General features: G+C 43.4%; 1 protein-coding gene across 3 annotated transcripts in view; it reads left to right on the top strand.

Moving 5' to 3' along the window:
- Nucleotides 1-12,366, top strand: part of LOC120802646 (Down syndrome cell adhesion molecule-like protein 1 homolog) — a 52,302-nt gene that overhangs the window by 28,148 nt on the left and 11,788 nt on the right. For 2 of the 3 annotated variants that reach the window (XM_040150686.1, XM_040150687.1), the window contains exons 4-18: nt 1,667-1,813; nt 1,901-2,179; nt 3,573-3,848; nt 4,209-4,505; nt 5,533-5,805; nt 6,694-6,978; nt 7,170-7,289; nt 7,380-7,556; nt 8,138-8,337; nt 9,226-9,322; nt 9,495-9,623; nt 9,708-9,875; nt 9,987-10,057; nt 10,769-11,009; nt 12,022-12,207. In XM_040150686.1, the coding sequence (XP_040006620.1) occupies nt 1,667-1,813; nt 1,901-2,179; nt 3,573-3,848; nt 4,209-4,505; nt 5,533-5,805; nt 6,694-6,978; nt 7,170-7,289; nt 7,380-7,556; nt 8,138-8,337; nt 9,226-9,322; nt 9,495-9,623; nt 9,708-9,875; nt 9,987-10,057; nt 10,769-11,009; nt 12,022-12,207 (2,946 nt within the window). The remainder of the gene's footprint in view (nt 1-1,666; nt 1,814-1,900; nt 2,180-3,572; nt 3,849-4,208; nt 4,506-5,532; nt 5,806-6,693; nt 6,979-7,169; nt 7,290-7,379; nt 7,557-8,137; nt 8,338-9,225; nt 9,323-9,494; nt 9,624-9,707; nt 9,876-9,986; nt 10,058-10,768; nt 11,010-12,021; nt 12,208-12,366) is intronic. The other variant, XM_040150689.1, reaches the window with a different exon arrangement.

The raw sequence follows: 12,366 nt of genomic DNA, 5'->3' as shown, positions 1-12,366 counted from the left end.
AAATGTTTCTGTAAAAATGTCATATCCCTAGAGATATAAAGGCGGCACAGTTAAAAAAAAAAATTATGCAACACCAACTGCTACACCCTTTTTCTGAGCGCCTGCATGCATGCATGCATGTCTGCATGTTTTGCTGCAGCTGTCTCTGTGTCTATGAGTGTGTGTGATGCACATTGGCTCTGTTTCTTGTTATCTAGTCAAGTCAGCATGAATAAAAGCTGAGGGAGCACAGTGATTTAGTAATTAATATTTTACTCTGTCTGCCACTCTGCTTAGAGACTGAGACCAAGGGGCTGAGAGAGAAAGAGAGGAAAAGAGTGAGAGAGACGATAAGAGGGTTCACAGAAAGAGAAGAAGAGAGTCGACTAAAGAATGATTCTATGAGCAAACCACTGAGTTAAGCCGGACAGATAGTGAGGGGCATAATGTAATGTGTATTGTGTAATCAGCGTTGTTTCAGAGGCTGCAGATGGGATGAATTCAGCCCCCTGCTGAAGACAGCAAGTGTGGCTTTGACAGATCCAGCTGACTCTCTCTCTCTCTCTCTCACTCCCTGCCTATGTCAGAGTGTTGTGACAGGCGAGTTGTTGGTGTTGTGGGAGTAGAATCTTAAAGTGCTCATTATCCTGTAAGGCTTTATTCTGGGGGGGCAAACAAAGGCTGCTGTGAAATTGCAGCCTGAGCCTCCTCTCGGGTCATACGGTATATTTCATGCAAACAAATGCACAGTCCATAACTGCTACCTTCAGCGTACCTACTCAACCCTCTGCAAGACCCTGAGAAACACAGACCTTGTAGATAAAATATTGACGACGGTAAACACAAAGGTGCCAACAAATTCAGCTGTTGGCTTGTAGCTTGAATGAGACAGTTAATAGTCAGTGTTGAAAAACCTACACTAACCATTCATTCTATAGCAGCGACCATTTGGATTTTAAAAAGGGCTGCTGCCATAGAATGGGCAAATGAATGGCATGACGTTTGGGTATAAGGTCCAAATAATTTCAAGTAGATACAAAAACAAATACAAACAGAAGGTGAAAGACAGAGAGAGAATGTGTCTGCATTTGTACCTGTATGCAAGACAAAATATGCAATATGCAGTTATACAGAGAATATCTGGCTGAGCAGACTAGTGCTCATTACAAACAAACTTTTCTCTTCCCTCTGTCTCGGTGTCTCTGAGTACAGCATGAAAACTTTAGGTTGTTTACATAACCTTGGTTCTCTGAGCAGTATGAAATGTGAGACACAGAGCAAATGCTATGAAAGAGAGCAGGCAGCTCCCGTCACATAGTGGCACACTCGATCTTGGGCCTTCCAATTTTTGTCACCACACTTGAAAAGAATAACATTTAGACAGTTTGTTGATGATAGTGTGGCGCATAAGCATTTTACATAGTGCATAAAGAGACAATAAATCTGTTTCTGTTCGGGTGGCATAAGTGACCGCTGTGTGTCCCCCAGCCCTTGAAAGAGTGCCAGGTTTTGGGAAGCAACATTACCAGGCAGGTAGTGGCAACTGTTCAGGCGGCTGAGCACAAAGGTTTTGTACCAGAAAGCTCATGTAAGTGTAGGTTTTTTACTGGATGTTTCTGTCTGTCAACAGTTTTCCTTTTGGGGAAATTAATGGTATGGTGGTCTTTTCTGAATGTGTCTTCCTCAGGTAACAGGTTCTCGCTGACCTCCTTTGGAGCTCTTTACATCTCTGATGTTCAGAAGGAGGATGCCCTCTCTACATACCGGTGCATCACCAAACATAAGTACAGCGGCGAGACACGGCAAAGCAATGGAGCCAGGCTCTCCGTAATGGGTGAGCAGCTTGCTGTTGTCAGTTTACTCATGTTGGTCTGATATTTCTCTTTGTCTTGACAAAAGATAACCCTATCTCACCCTCTAGACCCCAACGAGTCCTCACCCACTATCCTGGACAGTTTCCAAGCAGGGGAGGTGTATGCAGGCCAGAGTATCGAGCTTCCCTGCATAGCGGGAGGTTACCCCAGCCCCACCGTGCGCTGGCTGAAAGATGGTCGCCCGTTGCCCTCAGATGCGCGCTGGACACGGCGTTTGACAGGGCTGACCATCAGCGACCTGAGGCAGGAAGACAGCGGCAGCTACGCCTGCGAGGTCACCAACAGTTTTGGCTCAAAGGAGGTGTCTGGACAGCTTCACGTTGTAGGTGTGTGAGCACGACCACACACTCACACACATGCATTCGCAGACACCGTAACAGACTCCCACGCTGTCTTCTCAGTGAATCAGCCTGGCAGACAGAAACATTCAAAAAACGGCCTTCCTTTTGGTTTGAGGCACACATATAAGTCGCACCTAGAGTGTGTCTGTAACAAACGTATGTGAGCTGTATGATGCCCCGTCATATCAAGTCTCAGAAGGAGAGACATGGCAGTAATTCACTGAGACTGAATCCGTAACACAGCTGCCAGCACCATTCACCATCAGAGAGAAAGAGGGTGAAGAAGACAGAGATAAAGACAAGGGGTCACAGAGGGGACGATCAGACATCCAGACAGTGCTGGAATGACATTATCTACAATGCAACAACAAGATAATAAGAGTGGTTGAGATAAATGTACATTGTGTAAAGTATACAAAGAAACAAAGAGTGGGAGAAGGCGAGACAGAGGGAGAGAATAGAGAGGCGGTAGGCTTTGCCAGTGGGCACATCATGTTAGCACACTCTGTGACTCTGACAGGGTGAGGGGGGGTTGGGAAGCACAGCAATGCCCCCCAGCATACACCACCAGCTGCCTTATTGCTCACTGACATTTGCACACACACGTACATACACACTCTCTCTCGCATACACACAAAAACACACACACACACACACACAGACACACTTACACACAAGTGGACAGAGATGTGAAGAGATATCTCCAGCTGCTTTTTTAATGAGTGCGTCAAACTGATTGAGTTGCCACCGCTGATTGTACTCTCCCTCTGTCTCTCTATCTCTATGAACGTAAACGCATACTGTGTGTATGAATCCACTTGTCATGTTTTGAATCCAGTTTAATGATTTTAGAATCACTAAAAGGTGCAAAAATTGTTATCCCCTTACAATAAGACATACTTATAAAGGATTTAAAATTTGTTTATAAATCAATTAATGACTCATTATGTTTTGTAAATTAATGTGTAAATAAGTGAAGTTAAATTTGCAGAGTATCATATATATGATTACTTTGGTTTACTCAGAGGTTATTCACTACCAGTAAAAAACAATAAATAATAATCAATAACAACTAATAAGCCTTTTTTTAATGATGAGTTACTGTACTGTGGTAAGAGAAAATTTGATAACCTTTGCACTTACGACAAAAAGTCGATTAAAACATGTTTTCTTTGGGCAACTGTAATACACATTTGTAATTATTCTATTTTTATAGCAGTTTTACTAATGACACAACACAAACTGGTTTACAGTGAAACATAAACACAGAAAATATAGAAACCAAAAGAAAGGAAAAATATGTTTCAGAGATTTTTCTGCATTTGCATTCCAGCAAACTTGCAGACATGTTTTCTGAACTCATGCATCCTTCTCCCAGATCCACTACGTGTGACCTTATCCCCTAAGAATCTGAAAACGGGCATCAGCAGCACACTGTTCTTCACCTGCACTGTGGAGGGCTCTCCAGAATACACCATCACCTGGTACAGGAACACAGAGCCCATCATCCCTGACCAGCACATCTCCATCCAGGGGCAACATAATGACACCCTGCAGATCACTGCAGCACAGAAGTTCCACTCTGGGGCCTACCAGTGCTTTGCCTCCCGAAAGGGCCACACCGCTCAGGACTTTTCCATTATTCTGCTAGAGGGTATGTGGACAGAGACTTTCAGAGGAGTACAGATTCTGTATAAACAGGGTCGCAGCAGCCATTTTATGACAGCATTGTAACAGCAAAATGAAAGGGAACCATGGTCTTTAAATTTAAATCTTCTACTGATAATGTTGACTTTTATTTTTTTTAATCTGAATACTGGTGAAAAAATTGTTTGCCCCTGCAGATCTCATTGATAGATGCATTAATAGGACACCACCGAGCTGTGCTCCACTGAACAAATCATTTGGCTTTAAAAATGAGGCTGCTTCTCTGTCACAACTTCTCACCAGTCTGTTTTTATGTCCTTCTCTATTTTGCCTCTTTCTCTTTCTATCTCTCTCTGCCTCCCCCCAGATGGTACTCCTCGTATTGTGTCTTCCTTCAGCGAGCGGGTGGTGAACCCCGGCGAGCCATTCTCCCTCATGTGTGCGGCCAAAGGAGCCCCGCCCCCCTCCATCACCTGGACGCTAGACGACGAGCCTGTGGTGCGAGACTCCACCTACAAGACCAGCCAGTACACCCTGTCGGATGGCCTGACCGTGTCACACGTCAACGTCAGCAGCCCGCTCATTCGAGATGGGGGGGTGTATCGTTGCGTCGCACGCAACTCGGCCGGTAGCGCCGAGTACCAAGCGCGCATAAACGTAAGAGGTGCCTGTCTGCTTTTCAATATAAATGCACTCTACACCTGACTCAATACAAACACAAAGGACCTAGTGAGAAGCATTCACACACAACTATCTATCTATCTATCTATCTATCTATCTATCTATCTTGCCCTACAAAGGTAGAGAGCAGTAAATATGAAAGCAGTTTTGTTGAGAAAATAAAGGGTTTTGAACACATATAATACTTATAATACTTTATTTTGATTATTCATAGTTTATAGTTCATAGGGATTAACTGCGTCTAAATCTTAATCAATACAGATAGATTTAATTGTGTGATTTACCACACCAAACAGCACAAATTCCTCAGCGTTTAGTTTTTTTTCCCCTCTTGTGATTGGATGTAGCAGTTGTCTCAGTTTAGTTATCTGTAATAGCAAATTGAATTACCAAGATGTCAGTTAATCAAAATGCATATTTTTCAGTAACAGATAACATCTGAGGAAAAATCACTCCGTAAGTAAATTTTGTTTTAGCTTTAGCTGAGGCTGACTGTGTCTATCTCACCATCTAGCTAACCTCTGGAGTCCACAGACTGCTTTTACATGCCTTTACATGGAAATTATACATTGCTGTGGCATATTAATTATTTGCATGCTAAAAAAGATATTAAAAAGGCAGATTTGTAACCCAATTACCAAATATGTAACATTAATTACTGCATTTTGGCTTTGTAGGGTATCTATCTATCTATCTTTCTAATTATCTATCTGAAGGTAATTTAGAAAAATACACAAAATCACTTAGATACACAGAATATCGGATTAGGCTACAATCAGCAAATATCCTCAATCAGATTTTAGTAAAGGGAGCATAACTAACCTCCCTCTCCACCTGTCAACTTGCCCCAATCACTCTATCCCTCAACCTTTATCTCTTCACCTCCTGTCTCCGTGGCTGCTCCCTTACTCTGCCATGACCTCCCTCACCTCATCTGCCCCTCTCTCCGACCTCTGTGTCTCTCTCTGTCTCCTCCCTCCATCCCCTCCCTCTCTTCCCTGTGTCTCCAGGTCCACCTCGAATCAGACCCATGCGGGACATCACCGCAGTGGCGGGCAGGAACACCTTCATAACATGCCGTGTGATTGGTTACCCGTATTACTCCATAAAGTGGCTGAAGGATGGCATGCAGCTGCCTGATAATCATCGTCAAGTGGTGTTTGAGAACGGCACCCTGAGGCTGACAGACGTGCAGAAGGGTGCAGACGAGGGCACTTACTTGTGTAGCGTACTGATCCAGCCCCAGGTGTCAATCAACCAGACCGTCCATGTGACTGTCAAAGGTAAGCTTGAAGAGAAGAATGGATTCAAATGATTAAACTGCACTTGGCTGTGTTTTTAGGTAAAAAAACATACCCATCTTAGCAAACCCAATCATAAAGTGAGGCTGTAATAGAACTAGAATGACCCACCTATCTGACTGGGGTGTACCGTGGCTTCACCCTGTTTGCCTAAAATAAGGACTCCTGCTTTCTTTGTGCATTACCAAAATGCAAAATGTCTCTTAAAATAATAGTGATAGCGCAATCTGTCCAAAGAAACCTGGAATAACCAACATTGGTTTCTTTGCCTTTCAGACTGGTCGGGTTGGCAAAAAAGAAATAACCATGATGTGTGCAGTTTACAGATGCAAAACTTTCTGGATGTCCGAAAATCCAGTCACTGCCATTTGGAGACACCAGTGTTCAAAGGTGTCGAGTGCATATTTACACTAATGCTTTACGGCAGAGGTAGATGGTGTTTTAGAATAGATTTATGTTTTACTTTGCATCTGTATTTTGTTTTTGTCTGTGAGTTGGGTCATGATGGTAGCAGGGCAGCTGCAGAGGTGTTTAAGTGTGAGCATGTGCCTGTGTGTGTCTCTGATTTAATTAGATGAATAATAATGAAGCCTAGATTAAATCCCCCAGATGTCTCAGCTGTAGTACCCCCATCCCAACCTCCATTGCTATGGCAACGGAATGACTTCCTCCTGCCAATTGGACTCTAACCAGAGCAGCTATTATGGGCTGCAGGAGATGGGGTCTGAAGGGGGGGAAGAGAAGAGGGACCCACTGGCCATTGACCTTCTCTCTCTTTTAGCATTGCTCCAGATGGCTATACTGCCACTCGTCCACATCTATCGCTGCCTGTATTCCACTGATTCTCTGCACGCTTCCTCTCTCCCCCAGTGCCACCGCTCATCCAGCCCTTTGATATCCCCTCTACCTCAGTGGGGAAGCTCATGTACATCGCCTGTGTGGTGTCATCTGGGGACATGCCCATACGCATCACCTGGCACAAAGACGGCCAGCTCATCGTGCCAGGCTCTGCCTCTGGCGTTGCAATAGAGACCAAAGAGTTCATGAGCTCCCTACAAATCTCCAAGGTGACACTGAAGCACAATGGAAACTACACCTGCATCGCCAGCAATGCCGCTGCCACCGTCAGCTGGGAAAGACAATTGATTGTTACTGGTGAGGGCCTGAGCAAGAAGAGAATGGCTCAGTGATGATGAATTAGGTCAGATCAGATGCGATAGATAATGTGCAGAGGGAGCGTAGAATTGTACATGTTATTTTAAGAACACTTCCATTTTGTACCATTTACTGCACATTTTTTATTGCAGTTCTCTCATCTAAGTTCATTGCATCTTCTTGATTCTCAGTGCCACCACGTTTTGTGGTGCAGCCCAACAACCAAGACTGTATCTACGGCAAAGCTGGAGTTCTCAACTGCTCTGTGGAGGGTTATCCACCACCAAAGGTCATGTGGAAACATGCCAAAGGTAAAATCAGCACATAATCCCTAAAATATTGAATAACAAGATCAAGTGAACAAGGAAAAACATGCATTTGCTTTGTGTTGTGTGGTGCAGGTGTAGGAAACCCTCAGCAGTACCACCCAGTCCCTCTAACTGGCCGTATCCAGATCATGTCAAACGGCTCTCTGCTCATCCGACATGTTCTTGAGGACGATCGAGGGTACTACCTCTGTCAGGCCTCCAATGGAGTGGGTTCAGACATCAGTAAGAGCATGATCCTCACTGTCAAGAGTAAGTGTCAGTCATTCTCTCTTTGGCTTGAACACACTTCCTTTCATAACCAAATCGCCTGGCTTGTAAACTGTACACAGAGATACAGTAAGTCTTAGCTTTATGGAGGGGAATCAGCTTCTCTAAGATGCGCTCTTGCCCCAGGCTAGCACGGCCTGTACTGAACCTAACAAAATCTTGTCTGTCCTTAACTAGGGCTATCTTTGATATTGATTGATGTGTTCCAGCTGCCTGTCTGTGTGCTCCTGAATGCTTGGTGGGGAAAAGGGCTGATGAATTAGTGATGAAAACAAAACCACAGGAACCCCTTCAATCAATAATCTATGTCTGAGGAAATGAGGAGGAGAAGAGTAGCAGGAGTATGGCAAGAAGATAAAAGGAGGGCAGAGAGGGAGAAAGTAGTCTAAGAGGGCCAGCGGGGCTTGAAGTTTGAATTGAAAATGGAGGACAAAGAGCAGAAATAGAAATGTCTATACATCTGTACTATGTCTTCGGTTCCAATACCACATCTCTCTTCCGGCATCTCATTACTCCATAATATACTAATCGTCACACTGACATGTGTTTGTGATTCTGCTCAGTTCCTGCAATGATCACCAGCCACCCCAACACCACCATGGCGAGAAAGGGCCAGACTAAGGAGCTGAACTGCACAGCACGTGGCGAGCAACCCATCATCATCCGCTGGGAGAGAGGGGACACCGTCATTGACGCAGAGAGGAACCCCCGTTATTCCATCACTATCAACAAGAAGGGCGACGAAGTCATCTCTACCCTAAAGGTTAGATACAGAATACAACACCGAGCAGGCCCTGACCTCAAAAACTGACAATTGTTTGATGCTCATAGGTATAGAGCAAAGAGTAATGGGAATATTTTGAAATATGCCCAGTAATTCATTAATTAAGTCATGTAGCCACATACACAGTTGAATGCTTTTATTTCTGTAAATAAATTCTGTCAATGTTGGCTGATCTTTCCATTGTTTTAAGAATTTCCTATGAAATAAAGCGTAAACTTTGCAAAACGAAGCTAAATAAGGCAGATCAAGTCACTAATATTACATTAAGTCTCTCAGCTCTGAATTTAAAGCAAAAGTTTGACATTTCAAGAAATACACACTACACTTTCTTACAGCCAGCAGTTTGTTAGCTCACCTTAGCTTAATGTAAACACTGGAAACAGGGAAACAGCTAGCTTGGCTCCGTACAAAGGTAACAAAATCTGCCTCTGCCAGCACCTCTAAATGTAGCGAGCTTTAGAGATGCTGGTAGTTGGATGATATTATCTTCAGCTTATTGTTTCCCCATTTCCATTCTATAGCCTAAGCGAAACTATGGCTGCTTACTGTGGCTTCATATTTAGAATACAGACATGAGAGTGCTTTCAATCTTCTCATCTCACTCTCGGCAAGAAAGTGAATAAGTATATATCCATATATGTCGGACTATTACTTTAAGTGACTACAGAATGAAATTTAGTTTACGAATATTTTATCAAAAAGTTAAATGATCTGACTTCATGGATTCAGATTGTCAAGGCACAATATTAATGTAAATGTACTGTTTTATTGCAGAAGATGTTTATGATGTGTGTCGCTGCTCTGGTGCATTTTCTGTATATTTTTACGCACATCGTAACCTCGTCCTATTTGTGTTGATGCTCACAGCTGAACCCAGCCGAGCGAGGAGATTCTGTCTTCTTCTCCTGCCATGCCATCAACTCTTATGGAGAGGGTCGAGGGCTAATCCAGCTCACTGTGCAAGGTATCTTTACCACATACTATACATTTCTCATGAAACTTCTTTAATTTACTAAAGCTTTAGGGCTCATAACACAATCCATACAGTATGGTTATATAAACAGTCTAGTAGGGAATGGTATAGAAGTTCTAGTGGTGAAAAGCTCTCACTTCCTCTCTCTCTCTAACACACACAGAACCACCAGATCCCCCAGAGCTGGAAGTGAGGGAGGTGAAGGACAGGAGCATGAACCTGCGTTGGATCCAAAGGTTTGATGGAAACAGCATCATCACCAGCTATGACATAGAGTACAAGAACAAGTCAGGTATGTATCCTGAATTTAAACATGCCTGTCAGATTTTTTTAAGATACATGTCTTAGAAATCTGAAATATTTTCATATTTGACAGACTCCTGGGATCACATGTACACCACCAGGAACATCTCACCCACCAACAACCAAGCCAACATTGTAGAGTTGCACCCGGCCTGTGTTTACAGCATTCGAATGTACTCCTACAATAAGATCGGCCGCAGCCTTCCCAGCAAAGAACTCACAATCAGTACTGAAGAAGCACGTAAGTGATTGTTTTCTCTTCTAAGAATCATGTCTGTCTTACTTTTTCTTCATATGGAACAGGCCTATGCATATTGACAGTAACACTTCATCTGGCATCTTCCATCAACAGCGCCTGACGGGCCGCCAATGGACGTAGTCCTCCAGCCGATGACATCCCAGAGCATACGGGTTACATGGAGGGTAAACTCACTACCATTATTACTTAACTGTAATGTTTTTTAATAATACAGTGCTTATCACTGATAAGTAGAGTCAAAGTGTAAATGACCATATAACCATTGTATAAAATACCAAGTGCACACACACCTCTATATTCACAACAGTTCATTTAAATATGAATACGCTGACCAAAAAGAGCCACTCATTGTCCTGAAAACTGAATCTGAATCTGTTGTGTATTTCTTAACATATACATTCTTTGGTTTAGGCAAGCCCAAACGTTTAATTTATGATTAGCATTATAACAAGATGAATGATTAATAGTTTTATTCCTAAAATAGAATTAAGGACTAGAGATGCAAATGTTTAAGCTTGTGCTATCAGTGCTATGAGGGACAAGCACATTACCTCTGACATAAAACTGCTTAATAGTTTTTTTTTAAATGACAAAGGTTGAGTCACTGATTTCTTATCTAACAAAAAGACATCTGTGAAGATATCAATTATGGTAATGCGAACAGAACTGAAATTGGATACATCATCTCATCATAATATTTATTATAAATCTTTCATTTGCTAAACTCTTGTGTTGTGTATCTACACATATCACTGCCAAATTCCAAAACCAAAACTCACCAGTTGCAATGTTGCACAGTGATTTCCGTGCACCTTAACAGGGTGTAAGTTTGATGTACACTGTCAAATTTACTGCTATCATCACATTCCTTTCAGGCTCCCAAGAAAGAGCTGCAGAATGGGGTGATCCGAGGCTACCAGATCGGTTACAGAGAGAACGGTCCAGGCAGCAACGGCCAGTACAGCATAGTGGAGATGAAAGCTACGGGGGACAGTGAAGTGTACACCTTGGACAACCTAAAGAAGTTTGCCCAGTACGGGGTAGTGGTCCAGGCCTTCAACAGAGCTGGGACCGGCCCATCCAGTACTGAGATCAATGCTACCACGCTGGAAGATGGTAGGAAAAGTAGAAGGCAAGATGAAGAAAGAGAGTAGACTGCTACACTCATTGCAGGAGAGAGAGTGGGAGGGCGAAAAGAAGGGGGAATGAAAAGCATGCAGCATATATCTATTTGGTTGTCAGAAAAATAGTAAATAGAGTCAAGTGCAAAAAACAGGATGGAAGACACATAAATTAACATTGCTAACATACATACACACATGCCCAAACAAAATGGTAGAAATGAATTTTCAGCACATCCCCCCTTATTCTTTCAACTTTAATTAGCACCCTCATTAGGCTGGTAGAGAGTGAGAGAGGAAGGAAGGAAGGAACCCCATTACTCTCTAAATGTCTGCCCACTACCTCCATTTTCTCCTCCTCTCATTTTCTTTATCTTCCTCTTCCGCCAGTTGGTTCCCTCCTAATTTCTCCTCTGTCGGTTTTTATATATATCTATGTTTTTCTATGGACCCTCCCTGCCTGTGTGGACAGTAGTGATAGACAGCCTGAAAATGGTAACAGTAACAGTAATGGTAATTGTCCTTATAGGTAGTCTGGAGCTTCCGTTACAACTGCAATTACCTTAAAGAAGAACTTTGTCTTCCTTGAGATTTTATCCTCAACATCTCAGCTCACCCCACCCACCTCATATGCATTTTAAACCCTTAAGGTGTGGCTGTTTTACTGTTCATCTTGCTCTCTCTCAGTGCTCTTCCTCTCTTCCACCGACCCCCCTCCACACCTCTGCTCCTTCTCTCCTTAGTGCTCTAAAAGCTAACAATGAACAAGGAGCTATTGAGAGCTAATTTGAGCTTATTTGACTGATTTATTTCAGCAGAGATTGCCCCTGGGTTGTGGTGTTGAGTAGTCATTAAATATCAGGGCTTCAGCCGCCATGCTATGTCAGTCAGGTGTTCTTAGCGACAGCAGTAACCAAGGATTTTTGACAAGTAGAAAACCATTAAAGCAACCTTTAAACTCATATTTAAATCATGCCGCACTAACACTCACCCCTTGCTCTCTCCAGTGCCCAGTGAGCCTCCGCAGAATGTGCGAGCCATCTCGGTGACGTCGGATGAGGCGGTGATCACATGGGCAGAGCCTCCACGGCTGACACTGCACGGTGTGCTGAAAGGCTACCGGGTTGTGTTTTGGTCCCTCTTCCCTGACGGAGGTGGGTGCTGTGGGGGCCAGGCCCAGTGGCCAATGCAGAGTAATTATCACCTATCTCATTCTAAACTTCCCAACCCTCCCACCCACCACCTACCTCTCTGTCAGTGTTGTGCATCAGAATGTGTTAACGTGTATCCGCACCTTTCTCATAAAGCACTATCTGTTCCATTGTATCTCTGAACTTGTCCATGTTTGCCCT

The sequence above is a fragment of the Xiphias gladius genome, chromosome 17 (genome assembly GCF_016859285.1).
Source record: "Xiphias gladius isolate SHS-SW01 ecotype Sanya breed wild chromosome 17, ASM1685928v1, whole genome shotgun sequence".
NCBI lineage: Eukaryota > Metazoa > Chordata > Actinopteri > Istiophoriformes > Xiphiidae > Xiphias > Xiphias gladius.
This window is presented reverse-complemented; position numbering and strand designations above follow the sequence as displayed.